The sequence below is a fragment of the Gorilla gorilla genome, chromosome 12 (assembly GCF_029281585.2).
Source record: "Gorilla gorilla gorilla isolate KB3781 chromosome 12, NHGRI_mGorGor1-v2.1_pri, whole genome shotgun sequence".
Lineage (NCBI taxonomy): Eukaryota > Metazoa > Chordata > Mammalia > Primates > Hominidae > Gorilla > Gorilla gorilla.
This window is the reverse complement of record NC_073236.2, coordinates 44,116,205-44,138,493: the sequence shown is the minus strand read 5'-3', so window position 1 is coordinate 44,138,493 and position 22,289 is coordinate 44,116,205. Positions and strand designations below refer to the sequence as shown.

The following is a 22,289-nucleotide window of genomic DNA, read 5'->3' as shown; positions in this document are numbered from 1 at the left end:
TCATGCTATTGCACTCCAGCCTGGGCAACAAGAGCGAAACTCCATCTCAAAAAAAAAAAAAAAAAAAAAAAAAAACAACTCTCAGTGCTTACCCACACGTAGAAAGAATAATTATACCAAAATGAGATATCACAATTCTACTTTTAAATTTTAATTTTAACCTTATTATCAAAAAACTTTTATGGAAGTACAGCATACATATATACTACCAGCTTGGGAACAAATTAAAATTGCAAATGCAATAATTATCACAAAATGGCTTTCTCTGCTCACGCACAGTGTGGCGGCAGCAGGTGCGGCTTTGAGATGCAGAATGACACTGGTGAGTTCATAGGCCTGTACATGCCATGGAAATGGTCCAATAGCAACTGCATCATCGATGCCAAGGACCACAAATCCATCCAGATGAACGGGTCCAAGGTTGACAAGGTAGCAGGCAGGTTTAACCACCAGTTTAAAACCTATGCTATCTGCAGGGCCATTCGCAGGATGGGTAAGTCACATGACTGCATTCTCCAATTGGCCAAGATCGACGGATTGTATTAAAGAATTTTGACTGAAGAGAATCATGGATGTGGAATATTTGTCATAAATAAATAGTAAATACCTAAAAAAGGCCGGGTGCAGTGGCTTATGCCTGTAATCCCAGCACTTTGGAGGCCAAGGCAGGTGGGTCACCTGAGGTCAGGAGTTCGAGACCAGCCTGGCCAAAACATGGCAAAACCCCGTCTCTACTAAAAATACAAAAATTAGCCTGGCATGGTGGCAGATGCCTGTAACCCCAGCTACTCAGGAGGCTGAGGCAAGGGAATCACTTGAACCCAGGAGGTGGAGGTTGCAGTGAGCCAAGATGTCTCCCTTGCATTCCAGCCTGGGCAACAGAGACTCCGTCTCAAAAAACAAACAAACAAACAAAAACAAAAAAACAAAAAAAAGGCCAGGCGCAGTGGCTCACACCTGTAATCCCAGCACTTTGGGAGGTGGAGGCAGGTGAAACACGAGGTCAGGAGATCGAGACCATCTTGGCTAACACGGTGAAACCCTGTGTCTACTAAAAATACAAAAAAATTAGCCAGGCGTGGTGGCGGGCACCTGCAGTCCCAGCTACTCGGGAGGCTGAGGCAGCAGAATGGTGTGAACCCGGGGGACGGAGCTGGCAGTGAGCCGAGATCGCACCACTGCACTCCAGCCTGGGCGACAGAGCAAGACTGTCTCAAAAAAAAAAAAAACTAAAAAAAACAATTATTGCAAAATAAATACATCTGTGCAACCTTCACTTGGGTCAATAGAACATTACCTGCATCCCAAAAGCTTCCCTTCTGTCCTTGACAAAGCAAAAGTTCTCCTAATCATGATTCCCTCCTTCTTCCCCTAAGTATCGCTGTCCAGACTTTTTTTAATTTATTTATTTATTTATTTATTTATTTTTTATTTTTATTTTTTTTTGAGATAGAATCTTTCTCTGTTGCCCAGGCTGGAGTGCAGTGGCACCATCTCAGCTCACTGCAACCTCCGCCTCCCAGGTTCAAGCAATTCTCCTGCCTCATCCTCCCAAGTAGCTGGGATTAGAGGTGCCCACCATCACACCCAGCTAACTTTTTTTTTTTTTTTTTGTATTTTTAGTAGAGACGGGGTTTCACTGTGTTGTCCAGGCTGGTCTTAAACTCATGACCTTGTGATCTGCCTGCCTTAGCCTCCCAAAATGCTGGGATTACTGGCATGAGCCACTGCGCCCAGCCCCAGACTTCTAAAAGCATGGATTCCTTTCATCTTTTCATTTTCACTTTTTATAAAAGGAATTAAATATTATTCTGTCTGGCTTCTTTGGCTCAAAATTGTCTTTGTGAGAATTATTGATAACATTTCTCATACCCATTCATTTTGGTTGCTATGACTATTCCATTTTCGCCACAGTTTATGCATTCAACTGCCAGTGAGTATTTGGATTATTTCAGTTTGGGGCTTTTCTAAATAATGCTGCTATGCATATTCCTGTCCATGTTTTGGTATACATATGTATATATTTGTTAGATATTACTCTAATAGAATTGTTACCCAGGAGTAGAATTTTTGGGTCATGAAGAATGTATACACTCAACTTTAATCAGAAAAGGCCCAACAGCCTGGTGTGATGCCATATGCCTGTAGTCCCAGTCACTCGGGAGGCTGAGGCAAGAGGATAGCTTGAGCCCAGATTAGCCTGGACAACATTGTGAGATCCTGAAGAAAGAAAGGACAGAAGGAAGGAAGGAAGGAAGGAAGGAAGGAAGGAAGGAAGAGTAAAGAGAGGAAGGGGAGGGGGGAAGGGAAGGGGAAGGGGAAGGGGAAGGGGAAGGGGAGGTCAGGGCCTGTTTTCCCAGATAGCTATACCCATTTATCCTGTTACCAACAATGCATGAGAGCTCCAGGGATCTCCACTGTCTACACTTGATATTTCAGGGTTTTTTTCCCCTTCATTTTGGCTATTCTGAGTATGATGCCATAGCTTCTTGTGGTTTTAATATGCATTTCTTTGACGACTAATGAGGTTGAGCACCTTTCCTTGTATTTATTGGCAATTCAGCTACTATCTGTTTTGTGAAGTGCCTGTTCAAGTCTTTCACCCAATTTATTTCTACTGGGTAGGTTTGCCTTTTTCTCACTGATTTGTTAGGATTATGTTGCAAATACCTTTCACATCCTATTGGCTTCTCCCTGAACTCCTTTAATGTTGTTTCTTGATGACAGCTTCTTATTTTATGCTTAGTGCCTATGTTCTATTTTAAACAATAAATATTGAGGATAATTGTGCTTAAATTTAACAACTCCCACCCCCCGCCCTGGCCACACAAAAGAAACTGAAGTAAAATGAAAGAAATTGCTGAATTTCAGAGAAATATTTCCTCATTACAAAAAATACTAGTGGTCCCAGGAACTTGGGAGGATGAGGCATGAAGATCGCTTGAGCTCAGTAGTTTGAGACCAGCCTGGGCAACATGGCAAGACCTCGTCTCTACAAAAAAAAAACAAAAACAAAAATTAACCATGCATGATGGCACCTATCTGTAGTCCCAGCTACTTGGGAGGCTGAGGTGGGAAGATTGCTTGAGCCCCGAGGGTTGTGAGGCTGTAGTGAATTATGATTGTGCCGCTGCACTCCAGCCTTGGCAACAGAATGAGGCCCCGTGTCAAAACAACTAAAACAAGAAAAAAGAAAAAAAAATACTGGTTTATAAAATAACCTGCTAAAATTGAGGAAAGGGTTTATGAAAAATATTAATAAGTAGCAATTATTTTAAAATGTGTTTTAGTTTTAATTACAGACGGTATCTACTAACTCCTTGTTATGAATAAGGAAATTGACATTCTTACATTTCCTCTTCCCTCCTCTCCTCAGCCCCCTGAGTTTGCTAGCTTTCTCCTGTCAAGATTTACATTTTATTCTGAAGCCACAATTTCTTCCATAGTCTAGCTTTAACTATTTGCTTACGTGGAGTCATCTCTCTTACCAACCTTTCCCCATGGCTTCTCCCTGACTTCATTTCTCATTTTGCTTCATCTCTTGGTTGGCCAGACTTCATTTTCAGCTACTTTTTTTCTTTTAGAGACAGGGTCTGTCTCTGTCGCAGAGGCTGGAGTGCAATGGCGCAATCACAGCTCACTGCAGCCTTGAACTTCTGGGCTCACAGGATCCTCCCACCTCAGCCTCCCAGTAAGCTGGGACCACAGGCATGTGCCACCATGCCCAGTTAATTTTTTATTTTTACTTTTTGTAGAGACATGATCTCACTATGTTCAACTACATTTTTAAAGGGCCCTGGGTGCTGTCTCCCTCTGATCTTGGAGAATGTTTGTCTGTCACCTTTATACTTGAAGGACAGCTTGGCAAAGTGCTCAGGCCAGGCTCACAGGCAAGGTCATCTTTATGCCTCCAACAATCAACAAGGAAGCCAGCCTTCTGGCTTACAAGCCCTGTGAGTGTGAATTAATTTCCCACAGACACCTTCCTTCTTGGTATACTAACAGCTCCACTTTCTGAATCAAATCTGCAGAGGCAAGACCCTGAGCAGAGATGGAAACCGTGGCAACCTCAGTTGTAGCCCAGGTCTCCCTTTTTTTTGCCTTCCTCGCCCTGCCTCTCTGCTGAGGGTCGGTCTGTTTGACAACTGTGGAACAAAATAACCCCAGGTGACCGTGGCCCTACAGCATACTCCCCTCCCCGTCCCGGGGTGTGTCTGGGAGGGCCTGGAGAGCTGTTGTGAGGTTCCACCTCGAAATGGACTGTTTGGTTCCTATAAGAACAGAGGGGGCATGTGGACCAGTGAGATCACCATAGCCAGTGAGGAAGACTGGATCTATGCACCCGCGCTATCCACACATTCATTCCTTCAACAGACACTGGCATGCAAGGTGGCTCCTCAGAACATCCATCAGTCTCACTTTGTGTGTGAAGTGCTCATGAGAAGCCTTTCCCGACCAGCTGTTAGGACCAGAGCCAGACCGCCCCCATGCCCTTCCTTCTTCCAGCCCCAAGCCCATGCACTGGGAGAAGCCCTTGCTTTTTACTGACTTCCACGTCCACCCACATGCCCTGGAAGGTGTGGGTGAGCCTGGGAACCAGGCTCTCCGTTAGCACCTCCATCGTCCTCTAAAGAGCAGCCTTTCTGAGTGGCCGTCTCCACTGTCACAACAGAAGTGCTCTTGGGCCCTCCGTTTCAGTAAGTAATTTTGCAAAGTGCCCTGTAATTGTCCTGAATGCAGAAGCCAGATGTATCTGACAGCGCAGACACATTGAATGCACCCATCCCCGGGGCAGGCTGCTCAGTGTTTTTGAGCGAACTTTTTCCTAGTTCAGCACTGCCAGGTAGAAGGGCCGGCTTTGCCTGCACCCTGAGATGACTGAGGCAGAGCAGACACAGGGAAGCTGGCAGACTGCCTCAGGGCAGCCACCACAGGCCGGGAAACTTTCTCCCTGAAATAAGGAGGTAAGCCAGATACTAACAACGCAAGTGCTTTGCAAACTGACTCAGCAGGCCAGATAGCACAGTGTGAATTTTGAAAAGTTCAGTCCTTCTGTGAGCTCTGCCATGCCCAGCATCAGAGGCTGCTCTGAGAATACACTCTTAGACAATCTTCTTGAGAGAGGGTAATGGGTTTCTCTTTGGTGTCTGTTTATCCATCCAGCCATCATCTATTTCTGGATACGGCACCACTTTCGAAGGTAGACAGGGCCATCCTGGTGTGAGATTTGAATCTGAGAAAAAAATGTAGTCTTTTACCGAAGCTGGGATGTCATGTCTGAGGTTTTCCACCTTTGCCCCACACCTCACTAAATGACAACTTCTCCATGTTCAGAGGTTTGACACCCGATGGGCAGATGGGCCCTTGCTCCCTTTGCTTGGCTGGAGCCCTCTCATGAGCACCTCCTCATGTCTCCTCCTGTGGGAGTTTGCTTGGCATCACCTCCTCTGGGCACCTTTCCCTGCCTCCCAGGTAGAACTGGAAGCTCCTCCCCTCACTTTTGTCACCAGACAGCCAGGAGTCAGTGGGGACTCCCCACCCTTCAGATCTGGATAGGACCCATTCAGATCCCACCACCCAGCTTCTCAGACTGGAGTCAGTGTCCTGCCCAACGTTTCTCTGAATTTTGGGGGCAGGGGGCTTTTGTTCTCAAGGTCGCCTTTGTGCCAACTTTCAGCCTTGGTCAAGCTGTTCTTTGTCCCTATCCGTGGCTTTTCCTTGACCTCTGCCCTGGCATGCACCCAACAGAGCCCCTTCTCTTTGATCACTGCTTCCATGGTAACAGTGAACAGAATTCTGCTGGAGCCACAGAATGTTTACTGAAGATTTATGGGTCACCGGAGGTACTTTTAAAAGCAAAGCACTTAAAAATCCATATCACTCTTGAAAGTGGTCCTCCAGCCAGGCTTTCTCACAGCTGGGCCACCTGTGCAGGTCTTGCCTTCTCTTCCCCTCTCTTTCAGGAACCTCAACCACCAATCCCTGTCTCTGACAACATCCATGCCCTCGTGAACCAAATTGTTGTACTGCAGAAGTTTATCAAGGTCTTTCCTAAATAAAGCCAGTGGCTTCCTGATGAAGAACTCTGAGGTCAACTGTTGAGATGATACAGTTTTTTGTTTGTTTCTATATCTTGCTCTAAACCAGGCTGAACTCCCACTGAAGGCAGAGACCTCAACTTTGGATTTCTGTATCCCTGGTTCCTGGTAAGAGGATTTGTAGGCACTCAAGAAGTCCAGCTGTCGCAAGAGTGAATGCCTGTGACCAGAGGGGAGTGAAATGGGCATCAGGCAGCGCACCCGTGGTGGTTCCCGCAGCAGGGGGTCGCACCCCACCACCTGTTGCTAGGGGATGATGGGCTTCAGGAGGGTGTGCAGTGTTGCGTAGCAACACCTCCCCACTGTTCCATCATTCAGAATGGACAGCACCAAACAATTCTTACAGCAAGAGTCTTTTGACCTATTTCAGCCAAAAGCAGGAAAGATCTTTCTGTCTCAGCTCAGATTACATAATTTTTTAAAGGACCACAAGAGCAAAAAAATATGGAGGATCCCCAATATTCACACCCAAGAACTACTTTGTTAGCAGGTTAACTGTGTATCAGAGGGACATTAGGAGGATTGCCAAGAGCTCACAGCCTGCCTTCTGGGGACGCTGGGAAGCCTCCCTGCAGGGACCCTTCACTTAGCTGTAGCCAGCTATCCACTGGGCTTGGAGTGCTTCCCACACCCCTCCTGCATGCTGGCTTGGCCCTACCAGGGATCGCAAAGCCCAGCTGGTCACCAAGGACAGAGGTGCTCTCTCGATGTGGCTGATGTTTTTCTAACCAACTTAGCCCAGAAAGAACATTTGGATTAATTTCCCATCTGTAACGCAGAGAACCTTCGTATGAACTTAAGTTCCTTGAGATATTTGCACTGAAATAGGCACATATGAATTTAAGAGTCATAAATGGGCCCAATTTCCCTGAACTGTGCCCTAGAATGCGCAGTGCATGCTCTGTGACTGTTTTTCCTTTCCCTCTGGTAACTACTAGCTTCCACATGGGAGAGGGTTCACAGGGGGTGGGGTGTCCAGGCTGCACGAGTGGCTGAAGAAGAGCTCCCTGCTAGTCTCTATGAGTACAGGGAAGGCCCTATGTGGCCGTAGAGCCCTTGGAAGCTCAGCCTGCCGAGAGCGGTGCTCACCAGGTTCCACTGAAGCTGAACAGCACTGGAGCTACGAATGCAAGAAGGAGGCGCTGCCCACACCCTGAGCTCTCAGTCTGGCTGGGAAGCCGGCAGTAGCTGGGTCCTATAAAGGCACCTCAAACACTGGACAACACTGTAGCTCATGCTTGAATGAAGGTTCTCGAACAAGTGTGTTTCCTCCGGAAGGCACATCACAGCCTTCCTGCACTTACGAACAATTAGACAACGCTTCAGCACTATGCCTGGGGACCACATTAAACAGCAAAATCACCACCCAAAAGCACAAAATGCAAAAGATATGGCACTAAATGGACCAAGAAAAGACCCTGTGTGTAGAGAACAAGACGCAGAGCCTTGCTTTGTTTGACCTCAGTAGGGAACTGCGTGTCAGGCAACTCACATTTTTCACAGCTTTGCACGTCTGCAAATGACCACAGAAGCACCACGAGTACTCAGTTTTGAGGTTTCAAATGCGTTTCAGAGAGTAGGTGACTTTGTGGCTGAGCGCGATGGCTCACGACTGTAATCCCAGCACTTTGGGAGGCTGAGGTGGGTGGATCACAAGGTCAGGAGTTCAAGACCAGCCTGGCCAAAATGGTGAAACCCAGTCTCGACTAAAAATACAAAAAATTAGCTGGGCGTGGTTGCAGGTGCCTGTAATCCCAGATACTCAGAAGGCTGAGGCAGAGAATTGCTTGAACCCGGGAGGCGGAGGTTGCAGTGAGCCGAGATGGCGGCACTGCACTTCAGCCTGAGAGACAGAGCAAAACTCCGTTTCAAAAAAAAAAAAAGAGAGTAGGTGACTTTGCAAATGTGGATTTCATGACTAATGTGGATAGACTATATGTATGTATGTATGTGTGTACATATATGGCATTGTCTATGAAGGTTTAACATGTACACACACACATTTCTGTGCATATGCATGTATTTAAAAAGTAAAACTTAAATGCATTTATACCCACAGGCTCCAGGATGGATGAGGAGGCATGACCCTAAGGCTCCCCTCAGTGCTGCCTTTTCCAGCTCCCTGCAGCAATCTCTGGTTACTTGGCTTCAAGACTCCTTGGAGTAGAAATTTCCAAACCCCACACTGCCTCAATCAGACCATCCTTGCTTATGTAGCAATTGCCAGGGGCCCTTGTTACAAATGGATCCTAATTCCATTCCTGACCTACTCAAACAGAATCCAAGGGAGGAAAGGCTGGAGGCTTGGAATGTGAATGTGTACTTAACACCGTTTACAAAGCTCACAATTCAAGTTTGAGAATCACTGTGAATAGGTTCCCAGCCAGCTGGAGAAATCAGCAGCTGACACTGTTTGGACCCTGGGACAAGAGGCAAATCGCCAGTGTAGGCCACCCTGCCCCTCTTGCGAGCAGACGAAATCAGTCAAAAGTGTTGTATGCTTCGTGAAAGACCACAGGCAGTTTCGTTTAAAGCTGTATAACCTAGGGAGAAAAAAATAAATAAATAAAAATAAAAAAAAAGAATTGTGTGCGCTTAATGAGAGGAAAAAAATAATTAAGCTGGGAACCCAGGGAAGGTTATGTAACATCCCTGTGTGTCATGTTTAAAGTGAATGTAATAGTAGTTATCTCTTAACGCTGTCAAAGATGTTAAAAATGTGTGTTGAGCAGCACTTCCCACGTGGGAACAGTTAACAACCACTTATTATTATCACCATCAGCTGTTGTTCCCTGGACCTGAGCTGACCCCCGGAGTATGCTCTTTCCTCCTGCTCACTTTCTCAGCCACCGGAATCTCACCTTTTTTCAGACCTTTCCTGTTTCAGTCTGGATGTTTCTTTTTCAAATGATTACTTTGCAAAAGTATGTACTTAATAGAAAAGTAGGACTGTGCACCCACCTGGACGGCAAGAACCCAGTGTTGGCAAGGACACAGAGCAAGTGGGGGCTTTGCTGCTGGAAATATAAATTTCACTTTGTCAAACTTTTTGACATTATCTATGAAAGTTAAACATACACACACACTGTGACCCAGCAATTCTCCTAAATTCATATACAGTCACCGAAAGACATGACAAGAATGTGTTTTGTAATAATAAAAAATTAGAAGCAAACTAAAAGTTTATCAACAGCAGAACTTGTATCCCCACAATGGTGGACAGTAAGCAGCTAGCGTGGACTAACTGCAGTCTTCTCGATGCGGAGGAATCCCATGAACACACGGTTAGGTGGAAGGAGACACTAAAGAATGCATACTGGGTGGTTCAATTTATGTGAAGTTCAAAAAGAGGTAAAACTACTAATGTATGAAGTTAGGACTCCAGAGGAGGGTTTCTCAGAAGGGGCGCTCGAGACTGGAAAGGGAGTACTGAGGGTTTCCAGGTTGTGCTCAGCAATGTGCTGCTTATACGCATGTCTGTACCTTGTGAAAATTCTTTTTATTTGTACACTTTTTCAAGCACTTTGCTAAATTTACATTATATTTCAGTAAAAGTTCACATTAAAAAAGAAAGGCAGGAACAGACACGGTGGCTCACGCCTGTAATCCTAGCACTTTGGGAGGCTGAGGCGGGTGGATCACCTGAGGTCAGGAGTTTGAGACCAGCCTGGCCAACATGGTGAAACTCTCTCTACTAACAACACAAAAATTAGATGGGCATGGTAGCGCTCGCCTGTAATCCCAGCTACTCAGGAGGCCAAAGCAGGAGTATTGCTTGAACCCAGGAGGCGAAGGTTGCAGTGAGCCGAGGTCACGCCATTGTGATCCAGCCTGGGCGACGAGAGTGAAACTCCGTCTCAGAAAAAAAAAAAAAAAGGCAGAATTATGAAGATGTCTTTGGTTGGAGGTGGGGATAGATGTTTAAGATGGAGAACACGCCAGCTGCGGTGGCTCACGCCTGTAATCCCAACACTTTGGGAGGCCGAGGCGGGTGGATCACAAGGTCAAAAGTTCGAGACCAGCCTGACCAAAATGGTGAAACTTGTCTCTACTGAAAATACAAAAATTAGCCAGGCATGGTGGCGCGTGCCTGTAATCCCAGCTACTCAGGAGGCCGAGGCAGGAGAATCACTTGAACCCAGGAGGCAGAGGCAGAGGTTGCCAGAGATCGCGCCACTGCACTCCAGCCTGGGCAACAGAGTGAGAATCCGTCTCAAAAAAAAAAAAAAAGATGGAGAACAGTGAAGTAGCATTGAAAACTAGAGAAGGAAACTTTTAGAGGAGTTTAAAAGAAACTTTTACCTTTAATGATTTTGAAAGACTAAGAACAGAAAACCCAAGGATTCAAAGAAAAGTGGCAAGGAGTCCCACAGCACCAAGACTGAAGAAGCATAAGGGGGAGGCAGGGCCCTGGGTGGTCTCAGGAGACAGCAGTGAGGCCAGTAAAGGTCATTTGTGGGGTCCTGGCATCCCCTGGGAGGGCAACCGGCCCCAACATGCCCCCACAGCCTGAGCTGTGTGTGTGCTCTTGCCCGGCATTCAGCCCACAGAGCTTCATGGAGCACTTATCATGGGCCAAGAGACTCCTCCCACCCAGCAGAGACCAAACTCCTTGTGGGACTGATCTACTGTGTTCTCTGGAGCAGAGAGGTGGCCTCTCTTCCAGCATTTCCCAGACTTGCCTGTGTGATGGCATCACTGAGGCACTTGCCGTAAACACGGGTTCCCAAGCCTGTTACCTGGAGGTTCTGATCTGGTTGGTCTGAGGTGGGGTCCAGGACCCCAGGATCTTCTTCCAAACAGACTAGTTGAGGAAACAGTGCTCTCATGCAAGGGGATATTCTTTTAAAAAGAATAAACGCATTACTGTAAATAGTGAGATAATGCTTTGAAAGTAATCCAAAATATTGTCAAAATATAATTTCCTGTTGGGAAAAAGGAAAAGGGGGAGGGACTCTGACAGTGAGCCCGACAGTAAAGTTGCTGGATAGAAACACAGGATGCCCAGTTAAATATGAATCTCAGATACACGATGAATAAAGTTTTAGTATAAGTATCTCCTAAATATGGCACCAGATGTACTTATGCTAAATTTCTTGTTTATCTGAAATTCAGACGTAGCTGGGTACTCTGTATTTGTATTTGCTAGATGGGGCTGCCTCTCCGGAAAGGGCGGAAAAGGCTTTGGAAACTTGCTCCAGCTGTCTGTGAGTGGTGAAGGGCCACAGGGAACTTCACCTGAAATATGGCTCCCTGGTATGGTATTTTGTATTAAAGGCCCTTAAGGATCAGCAGATGGAAGAAGACACTTTTTCCCTACCTGTATGAAGACCAGACAGACTTGCCAAGGAGAAAAATTGTTCCCCAAGTATCTCTGGCCCCGTCCCTTTGATTTCATTAACTGAACTCATAGTAAGGCGTGATGGCTCATATCTGTAATCTTAACTGTTTGGGAGGTCGAGACAGGAAGACTGCTTGAGGCCAAGATTTCCAGACCAACCTGGGCAACATGGCAGGTCCCATCTCTATTGTTTACTTACATGTATCAGAAAACCCAACCCATATCACAGGAAGGAAGACTGAAGACTGTCAACAAGCCTGGACATTTTGTTACAAACCACTGTCTGTTCCCCGGGCCCAACTTTGTTACAGATCATTGTATGTTCTTCAAGCCCCTGAATTCCCTTGAAAATCATTTACCAACCCTGCAAATCATCCACACTTCCTCATCTACCTTTTCCCTAAGAAGTAGTGTGTATACTTTTCTTTTTTTGGAGACGGGGTCTTGCTCTGTCGCCCAGGCTGGAGTGCAGTGCTACAATGTTGGCTCATTGCAACCTCTGCCTCCTAAATTCAAGTGATTCTCCTGCCTCAGCCTCCAGAGTAGCTGGGATTACAGGTGCCCACCACTAGGCCTGACTAATTTTTGTATTTTTTAGGAGAGACGGGGTTTCACCATATTGGCCAGGCTGGTCTCGAACTCCTGACTTCAGGTGGTCCGCCTGCCTCGGCCTCCCAAAGTGCTGGGATTACAAGTGTGAGCCACTGCATCCAGCCTAGAAGTAGGATGTATAAGCATCTGTACTCACTAGGATGTCAGGCTGTCACTGTGATTATCCAGTGTGCATGGTGGTGATACATTTGTGTGCCTTTTCTCTTATTAATCTGCCTCTTTGTGAGTTGATTTTTCAGTGAACCTTCTGAGGGTGAAGGGGAAGCTTCCCAGCTGTAATGGCCATGGGCAGGTTGGGAAGAGGGTCTTAGGTAGACTGTCAGGAGGCCAGGATAATGATAGGAACATTTACTGACTATCAATAGAGCCAGGAACAGTTTTTGTTTGTTTGTTTGTTTAGTTTTGTTTTGCGTTTTTTGAGATGGAGTCTCACTCTGTCACCCAGGCTGGAGTGCAGTGGTGCAATCTTGGCTCACTGCAACCTCTGCCTCCCGGGTTCAAGCAATTCTCTGCCTCAGCCTCCTGAGTGGCGGGGACTACAGGCGCCCACCACCAGGCCCGACTAATTTTTTGTATTTTTACCAGGGATGGGGTTTCACCATCTTGGCCAGGCTGGTCTTGAACTCCTGACCTCGTGATCCACCCGCCTCGGCCTTCCAAAGTGCTGGGATTACAGGTGTGAGCTACCGCGCCCGGCCTGGAACGATCTTAAGTACTTCACACTAACACATTTACACCTGCACTAAGCTAGGATGCAGATAGCGTCCTTAGCCTCCTTTAAAAGATTTTGGACACGGGGGCAGGTAGATAAGTGGAATGGAAGAACCGGACTCTTCCCAGGCAGTCTGGTCCTGCGCCCCTGGGGAGGCCACCAGCCCGGTTGTCGCCTCGGGGAGAAGGGGGGTTTCTCTAGTGCAGGGCTGTTAAACTGGGGATGGGGCCTGTGAATGGTCCCCGCCCCCAACACTGAGTTCATTAATATATTCAATAAAGACCTACTGTGTGCCTACTCTGTGCCCCCGCACCTGCCTAGGGCTTTTGGGGGTGTGCTGGTGAGCTGGCCTGCTTTGTGGGGCTCAAGATCAGGGATAGGGGGAGTGGAAAGGGGACGTGTCCAGAATTTCCCTCAGGTTCTCAACTCTGCGCCTACTTCCTCTCCACCAGTGGAAGATGCAACTCAGGCAGGCTCCTCACCCGCAAAGGATCTACTGAATCTGGCCGGGAGCTGCCCTGCCCGGCTACTCCCCGGCTGTTCAGTGACTGTTGGTAGCAGGGACCTGCGCACTCCAGCAAGGGCCGCTATACCCGCCTACTCCACCTTGGGGTGGAGGTGGGCCAGCTGGAATTTGACAAGACCTCACAGGGGGCGTCAGTCCCAGACAGAGGCGGGAGGACTGTGGCGCGTCTCTGAGAACGAGGCCCGTCCCTGGGTGCGTGTCCCACCTTTCTGTTCACCTGAGACAGGCATTCCAGTCTAAGCCAGGCCTTCCTCACGCTGAGGGTCTAACCAAGGCTCCATCAAAAGACGTTGGCCCAGCGGTGGCTCATGCCTGTGATCCTGGCACTCTGGGAGGCTGAGCGGGGCGGATCGCTTGAGCCCAGGAGGTCCAGGCTGCGGTGAGCCGTGACCCAGCCCCTGCACTCCAGCCTAGGCCACAGAGCGAGATCCCGTCTCAAAATAAATAAATAAATAAAAATAGGCCGGGCACGGTGGCTCATGTCTGTAATCCCAGCACTTTGGGAGGCCGAGGCAGATGGATCACGAGGTCAGGAGATCGAGGCCATCCTGACTAACATGGTGAAACCCCGCCTCTACCAAAAATACAAAAATTTAGCCGGGCGTGGTGGCGGGCGCCTGTAGTCCCAACTACTCGCCAGGCTGAGGCAGGAGAATGGTGTGAACCTGGGAGGTGGAGCTTGCAGTGAGCCGAGATCGCGCCACTGCACTCCAGCCTGGGCGACAGAGAGAGACTTCGTCTCAAAAAATAAAAAATAATAAAAATAAAAAAATAAAAATAAAAATAAAAAGACACCTGGCGAGTTTCGCCAGGGCAGCCTGCTGTGCCTCTCTCTGCTTTTATAGGAAATGGTTCATTCTCCATCCACCCTCACTCTGCCCCCACCCAAGGCAGCAATTTAAGGCAGCTTGTTCTTGTTTTAAAACATTATTATCACCAGGATCATAATGAAGAAAATGCAAATAAAAACTGTGTGGTGTTTTTCACATCTCAGGCTGGCAAGTATCTTCCAGATTGCCAGCCTGCGATGGTGGTGGAGGAGTGCAAAGACAGGCGTTCCCATGTGCTGCTGTGGGGAGAGGGAAAATCGGAACACACTTTTTGGAGGGCAGTTTGGTAATATCTACAAAACATACACATATGCTTTGACTCAGCAATTCCCCTGTAGGGGAATTCACCATGCAATACAACCCAAAATATCTGTGGAAGGAAATTTACTACAGCACTGGGGGTGATGGTAAAAAAGCCAGAAAACCATAAACGTAAACGCACATCAGTGAGGGATAAATAGCCTGCAATTACTTTGTAAAAGTGAATTCCATGTAGCTATGACAAAGAAGGAGCTAGGTCAGTATACACTGACATGGAAAGATTCTGGTGTGCACCCAAGGCGGAGGAATGCCAGATAAAAGGATAACCAGGAAGTCGGAGAGGGACACCAAGAGGTAGGCAGGCTCCCCAACTCACAACTCAAACACCCACAGCAGTGCTGGGAGGGAGCTAGTTCAGCTTGGTCACTGAAATCAAAGGGGCTGTAGACAGCAGCAGGAGCTTCCTCTGTTTATAATAGTACAAATAAGTATATAATAAAAAAGACCAGGCGCGGTGGCTCATGCCTGTAATCCCAACACTTTGGGAGGCCAAGGCAGGTGAATCACCTAAGATCAGGAGTTCAAGACCAGCCTGGTCAACATGGTGAAACCCCATCTCTACTAAAAATACAAAAAATTAGCTGGGTCCAGTGGCTCACGCCTGTAATTCCAACACTTTGGGAGGCCGAGGTCGACAGATCACCTGAGGTGGGGAGTTTGAGACCAGCCTGACCAACATGGAGAAATCCCATCTCTACTAAAAATATAAAATTAGCCAGGTATGGTGGCACATGCCTGTCATCCCAGCTACTCAGGATGCTGAGGCAGGAGAATTGCTTGAACCCTGTAGGCGGAGGTTGCAGTGAGCCAAGATCGTGCCATTGCACTCCAACCTGGGCAACAAGAGCAAAACTCCGTCTCAAAAACAAAACAAAACAAAACAAAAAGCCGGATGTGGTGGTGGGCGCCGGTAATCCCAGCTACTCGGGAGGCTGAGAAAGAAGAATTGCTTGAACCTGGGAGGCGGAGGTTGCAATGAGCCAAGATTACACCACCGCACTGTAGCCTGAGTGGCAGAGCTAGACTCCATCTCAAAATATATATATATAAATAAATAAAAGTGTATAATAAAAAAGAAACCACGCCTTTCTTCCAACCCACTAGCTCTCTCATGAATCCCATTGTTTCATGCCATCCCAGTTTGTAGTTCAGTCTTCACGGAGCTCAGTGAGTCTTGCTATGATCTTAGAATAATCTGAGGCGAAAAGGATCAAAATATCAAAATGAGTTTCAGATAAACTAATGATATCACTGAAAAGAGCTAGGCCAGGTGACGAGTACAGAAAGAGACTCCCAGAAGGTGGTGAGGAGGCCTGGGGTGGTATGGCAGCCACTGTTCTCTCCCCTTGCTCTGAGAGCCTAGCTCTGTCCTCCAGGGGATGCCTTTTCTGCCTGGGGACCTGGCTGTGCAAGGATGTGATACCAGGAGCTGGGGGCACAGCCTGAGGAGGCACCAGTGATGGGAAGATGCCTTGGCAGAGATGGGGGCAGCCTGGGTCCTCAGTGACACTGTCGCATCCTAGAGGTAAGCAACCCCTGCAACTGCTCCATCTCTGGACTATTTGTTATAGAAGGCAAGGAAATTCTTTTTTTTTTTTTGAGACAAAGTCTCACTCTGTTGCCTAGGCTGGAGTACAGTGGCGCGATCTCAGCTCACTGCAATCTCTGCTGCCCAGGTTCAAGCAATTCTCTTGCCTCAGCTTCCCAAGTAGCTGGGATTACAGGTGCCTGCCACCGCACCTGGCTAATTTTTGTAGTTTCAGTAGAGATGGGGTTTCATCATCTTGGCCAGGCTGGTCTTGAACTCCTGTCCTCATAATACACCCACCTTGGCCTCCCAAAGTGCTGGGATTACAGGCATGAGCCACCGCACCTGGCCGGAAGTTATTGTTTAAACAGTTGACCTGAGGTTTTCCATTTCTCCAAGAGGAAAGCATCGTAAATGAAAACAGCCCATTACTCCAAGGCTGTGGCTCCCAACTTTGACTACAAATGGGATCTATTTGGCTGAGCAAATAAATAGATAAATTAATAAATTAATAAATAAAACAACCACTGATTTCTGGGTTCCACATCCCGAAATTCTAATTGTGGGAAACAGGTGCTCAGTGTCGCACAATCAACACTGAGACAAAGGATCTCTCAGCAAGGCTAGTTTACTTTCGGCAGAAAGGGTGCTGCTCGCTAACAGCCTTGCCACGAGAGCACACCTGAACAAAGGAGAGGGGGACACTTATAATCTTTGTAACCTGATGCAATCATCCTATGGCTGTGTCCCGTTTGCATTGGCTGGAACAGGACCTCACATTCTAAGCTTGACCCAATTGGCTAACAGCTTGAAACTTTTCTAAATAGGCAAAGGGGAAAGAGGACAAAGAAAAGAGGAAGCTAGTCATGAGAGGGTCAGGAGGGTTTCCAAATAAGGAATGGCATGTACTATATGGTCTGGGGCTCACTTAACCCTGCCCAGGCAAGCCAGGTCAAGTCAGAGCAGTTGCATTGGAACATATATAGATATGCATAGTGCAAAGAAATGACAAGCTCTTTATGGTTTTAAGAAACTTTGAAGAACTTCTCCATTCCTTACACTGATTTAATTGATGTTTGGTGAATGAAAGGTTGATATTGTGATATAATAAGAAATATGTATTTGGTCTTTGTCCCCATTTCCAGGAACAGAGCTCCTAAAACCCTTAGAATGGAATTTCCTGAGTGATAAAGGTTAGAGGAATATCTTTTATTATTCATAATAAGCCTCTTTCAAACATCTGGAGCTGCTAATGCTAATGAGCTGACTCTTGGAGGATGGGGGCTGGTTGCCCCAGCAACCCGCTGGTGATGAGAGGTTGGGAACTTTCAGCCCTATCCCCTGGTCCTCCAAGGAGGGGAGGAGGATTGGAGACTGACTTAATCACCTGTGGTCAATGATCTAATCAATCATCCCTATGTAATGAAGCTGCCATAAAAAACCACAAACAAAGGGTGTTTGAGAATTTCCAGGTTGATGACCACATTGAGGTGCTGGGAGGTTGTTGTACCCAGAGAGGGCCTGGAAGCTTTGCAGTGCCCACCCCTCACCCTTGCCCTGTCCATCTCTTCCATTCGGCTGTTCCTCAGTTGTATTCCTTGTAATGAACCACCAATAGTAAGTAAAGTGATTTCTTGAGTTCTATAAGTCATCCTAGCAAATTATGGAACCCAAGGAGAGGGTTGTGATTGACAGTCAGTTGGTTAGGATTGTGGGTAGCTCTTAGGATTGTGACTGGTGTCTGAAGTGAGGGCAGTCTTGTAGGACTGAGCCCTTAGCTTGTGGGGTCTGCACTAACCCCGGATATTTAGTGTCAGAATTGCTTAATGTGAGGGGAAAAATACACATTTGGCATCAGCAGTATTGTGTGAGAGTAAAGAAAAGCAGTTTGTTTTCTTTTCAGAAATGCAGTGGCGATTTTTAAAGCTGGCATGGGGTTGAGAGCCTCTGCTGTAACATCGGGATATGTGAGGGAACACAGACGCTGCCTCAGAGCCCCTTCCAGTCAGAGCTGGGCAAGGGTGGCTTTAGGAGAAGGTGGGCAAGGTCCCTCTGTCTGCCAGGGCAGGGCAAGGCCAGCTGTGCAAGTGTGTGGGCAGTTCACAGAAGCCTCTAAGGCTGGAAGGAGCTCAGTTTTTACCTAGGACCAGGGGTACACCTGGCATCTGGATAAAAATGACCACATTTCCTCATACAAAAGTGGTCTCACTTCCTCGTCAACAAGAGGAGCTGGTGTGTGGTGTATGTTATGTGTGTTGCGGGGAGGTAGAAGCGTTGCACTTTGATTTGGAATGGATAGAAGTACAGGTTTCCCAGGATAAGGAGGGAAGGTGGGAAGGCCTGACCACCGGTGAGTCTGTGCCAGCCCTGATCCCCGACAGACTTGGGTGTGTGCTGTGTGCACTGAGGTCTCCCCACCCAGGAAAGGAGATGGGCTCTGCTCCCCAACTCGCAGAGACTTAAAGGCTGCAAAGGGTGTGGGTGGCTGCAGAGACCGAGAGTGACAGGGACACACACAGGAACCATAGGCACAGGAAAAACCATGGTCACTACAACGCAGTGCTTGCGGAGGGGCCCAGGTCCCGAGTGGTGCCAGGGAAGTTTTCACCAACAGCTGAGAGCATAGCTGTGGCAGTGGAGGTGCGGGCCTGTGTTGCTGCCCCAAGGGCTGGGAGCCACCTAGCTTTGCTCTGCGGACATGTGCTAAGGGCTGTGACGGGACACCCCACCCTCTTCTCACTGTTGCTACTCTTGCTCTGTAAGTGACCCTTTAAGGGTTAGCAGGACTCACATTCCTGAGAGTCTCCTGGCCTCAGTGAGGACAGCTGGCCCCATCTTTGGGGTGGTCAGGACTGGGAAGGGGCAATTATGTCATTCATTTCTTCAAGGGATATTGAAAGTATCCCACAGGCACTGGCTCCGCCCTTAAAGTGCTTATAACATGTTAGGGAAAGAAAACTGAAGTGCGTAATGAGCCTGATGGAGAAGTAGGACCCCAGCTGGTGCGGAGGGGCAGCGGGCTTTGACCCAGTTAGGAGCCACCGAGTGGACGTGGTTTGATGAAGCAGGATCGGCCAGGCTTGGTTCGGTGGGGGGCGGGTTCGGTAGGTGGGCGTGGTTTGGTGGGGCGGGGTCGGCCAGGGTGCAGGGAGGTGACCCTGAACGCTGAGCGTGGGACGCCTGGAGCGAGCTGGGTTAGGGAGTGTGACCAGGGTGTGGAATATCTCCCAATATTCAGAAAACCGGGAGCGATAGGAACCTGCAGACGCGGACCCACGCGTCCCGACGTGGGCAGACCTATGTACTTTATGATGCTGCTCTGGCAACGCCCTCCCTCCACCCAAAGGCGGCCGAGAGCCGTGAGCTGACAGCTGGCGCGGGTTGACGGATACAGAGTAAACACGACTTCTAGTACATGGGCCAGTCACTTCCCGTGTTCCTGTTGGCTGTGGGCCTGGGCTCCTCTGTTCAGTGACCATGCACCTGGCCGACGGTGCTGCTCCACCGAGCGCTGAACTCGCTGTCTCCCTGAAGCACGCTCCCCGTCTGGCTGACCTTGCAGGACCGTTTGTTCAAACCACTCCCAGGAACCTCCTGCCCAGGCCCCGCACTCTCCACCCGAACTTCCGTGACTCCTCAGGGCACTGTCGCTTAGGGGTCCGTTTTTGCCAATTCACTGTGTCTTTACTGGTATTGTCTACCAACAGTTACTCATCATTTTCACTCTGAGCGGAGACTATTTCATATTCTTCTTTCATGTGGTTTAAAGTTTAATAACGCTTTTAGTTTCCCCCAAATGTTATTGGAAGCAAAAACTTATACTTTTTTTTTTTCCAAGACAGTCTCACTCTCTCGCCCAGGCTGGAGTGCACTGGTGCGATCTCGACTCACTGCAACCTCCGCCTCCCAAGCTCAAGCGATTCTCCTGCCTCAGCCTCCCCAGTAGCTGGGGTTACAGGTCCGCACCACTACCGCCCTGCTAATTTTTGTTTTTCAGTAGAAACGGGGTTTTACCATGTTGGCCAGGCTGGTCTCAAACTCCTGACCTCGTGACCTGCCCGCCTCAGCGTCTCAAAGTGCTGGGATTATAGGCGTGAGCCACCGCACCCGACCATACTTTCTACTGGTAAATACACACATGAACAAACTTTTAAAGGTCCTAAAGGGAAAAGTAAGTTTTCCTCTCTCCTCTGCCTTTCACTTCATTTAATTACCCCCAATGCAATCACTCCTAGGTTTCTTGGTTATCCTATGATAAATATCCTATATGCTTATGAACATTTGTGAATATATATATTTTTTCACATAAATGGTAATCTGCTATATTCACTATTCTGCATGTTGCCTTTGTCACTCACATTATATCTTGCAGCATCGTCTGTATCAGTATACATAGTCCTTCCTCTTTCTTTCTTTCCTTTGGAGGCAGACTCTCTCTGTTGCCCAGGCTGGAGTGCAGTGGTACGATTTCCACTCACTGCAACCCCACCTTCCCGAGTTCAAGTGATTCTCGTGCCTTAGCCTTCCAAGTAGCTGGGACTACAGGTGTGTGCCACCACCCCAGTCTAATTTTTGTATTTTTAGTAGAGGCAGGGTTTCACTATGTTGGCCAGGCTGGTCTCATACTCTCCCAAAGTGTTGGGATTATAGGTGTGAGCCACCACGCGCAGCTACCCTCTTTCTTTTTTAATAGCTGCATACTATTCCATTGTGCAGATGTGCACATGATCATTTAGCCAGGCCACCATTGATGAACATGTGGGACAAGCAATGTCGCAATGAATATGCTCATGATTACATAGGTTCGCACTTACACCAGTATATCTAGGATAATTACTGAAGAATAGAATCCCTGGATCTAAGGGTATGTATGTATATTTCAAATTTTGGCCAATATTGTCAAATTGCCTTTGTAGAGGTTGTACCAATTTACATACTCACAAGCAATATAAGAAGTGTCATGCTTCTCACACCCTCAGAAACCTAGCATGTGTTTTGATCTTGAGGCAAAAGCTGTTTGCTGAACACTCGTCCTGTGCACAGCATTCTGCTGGGTGCTGCCAGCATGTGGAAGGCTGTGATAGGAGCAGCACTTGCCCCCCGGGCGGCCTGGTGGACCTCCCCTGCTGGGCAGAGCAGCCCCATGAGATCAGCAGCAATGTTCAAGTCAGTGAGGTTCACAGAGGGCATGTGGATTGGGGGTGCTGGTTTGCTGTGGTTATGGTTTATTTAAAATGGCTGTCAGTTTGTGGGAAGGGTTATATGAAGGTCACAAAACAAAGGAGGAAATGGTTCAGATTCAGAGGGCAAGGGAGGGACAAGGACAGAGTGAGGACAAGGGTAGAGTAGATGAATGGTTTCTGGAGTCATCAGGTGCTGGAGAGTGGAGAAGAGCATGGAACACAGGGAGGAGACAGAGTTTTGGGTAAAAAAAAAACCCAAAATACAAAATCTAAACCATGAGAGAAGATATGGGTGTTTAAAAATGCCTGGAAAATTTCACAGAACAGTTATTTTTGAGGGAGGGGTTGTAGTTAATTTCATAAATTATAGAATTTCCTTGTCCCCCAGCCTCTGGCTTTCATATCTCAATACCTTTTTATTCTTAGTTTTTAGGTGGTTTCGCCATTTTTGCTCAGTCACATGGTGATTGGACATCGGTATCTTGGGGACCACTGGCAGTGTTGTGGGGGAGCTGGGAGGAGGTCAGGGAGAGCCCTGGGTTTGTGTTGAAGCAAGTTAAACCTTGATCCAGTGGCCACTGGAAGTTCTACAGGAGTCTGGACATTTCTTAGGTGGAACTGGAGCATCAAGCTCAAATCATGTTTAAATCAATTGGTTTCAGTACTTTTTTTTTTTTCTTGCTATTTTTTTGAGACAGAGTCTCACTCTATTATCCAGACTGGAGTGCAGTGACATGATCTTGGCTCACAGTAACCTCCACGTTCTGGGCTCAAGTGATCCTCCTGTCTCAGCCTCCCAAGTTGCTCGGACCAGAGATGCGTGCCACCACGCCCGGATAACTTTTCGTATTTTTTGTAGAGACGGGGTTTCACCATGTTGTCCAGGCTGGTCTTGAACTCCTGAGCTCAAGCAATCTGCCTCCCAAAGTGTAATAGGGCTCAATGCACTCAATTAAGTTGCTCATTCAGTTATTTATTTGTATCAACAAAGACGTTTATTTGGGGGTTATAATTAAGAGCATCATGAGCTCCTGCATGCTGAGCCCTGTATCCTTTTAATAGTCCCCATTTGATTTTTGAGCACTTCTTATATTTTGGCTCCATAAGACGTTCAGGCCCATCTTGTATTTTCCCTGCC

The 22,289-nt window shown here is 47.6% G+C and overlaps 1 protein-coding gene across 1 annotated transcript; it reads left to right on the top strand.

Annotated features, from left to right (window-relative positions):
* Positions 1–306: 306 nt before the first annotated feature.
* On the top strand, positions 307–546 carry LOC101125271 (small ribosomal subunit protein eS21-like). Its single transcript, XM_055377435.1, has one exon. The coding sequence runs from the start codon at positions 307–309 to the stop codon at positions 544–546; it is 240 nt and encodes a 79-aa protein (XP_055233410.1).
* Positions 547–22,289: the final 21,743 nt, after the last annotated feature.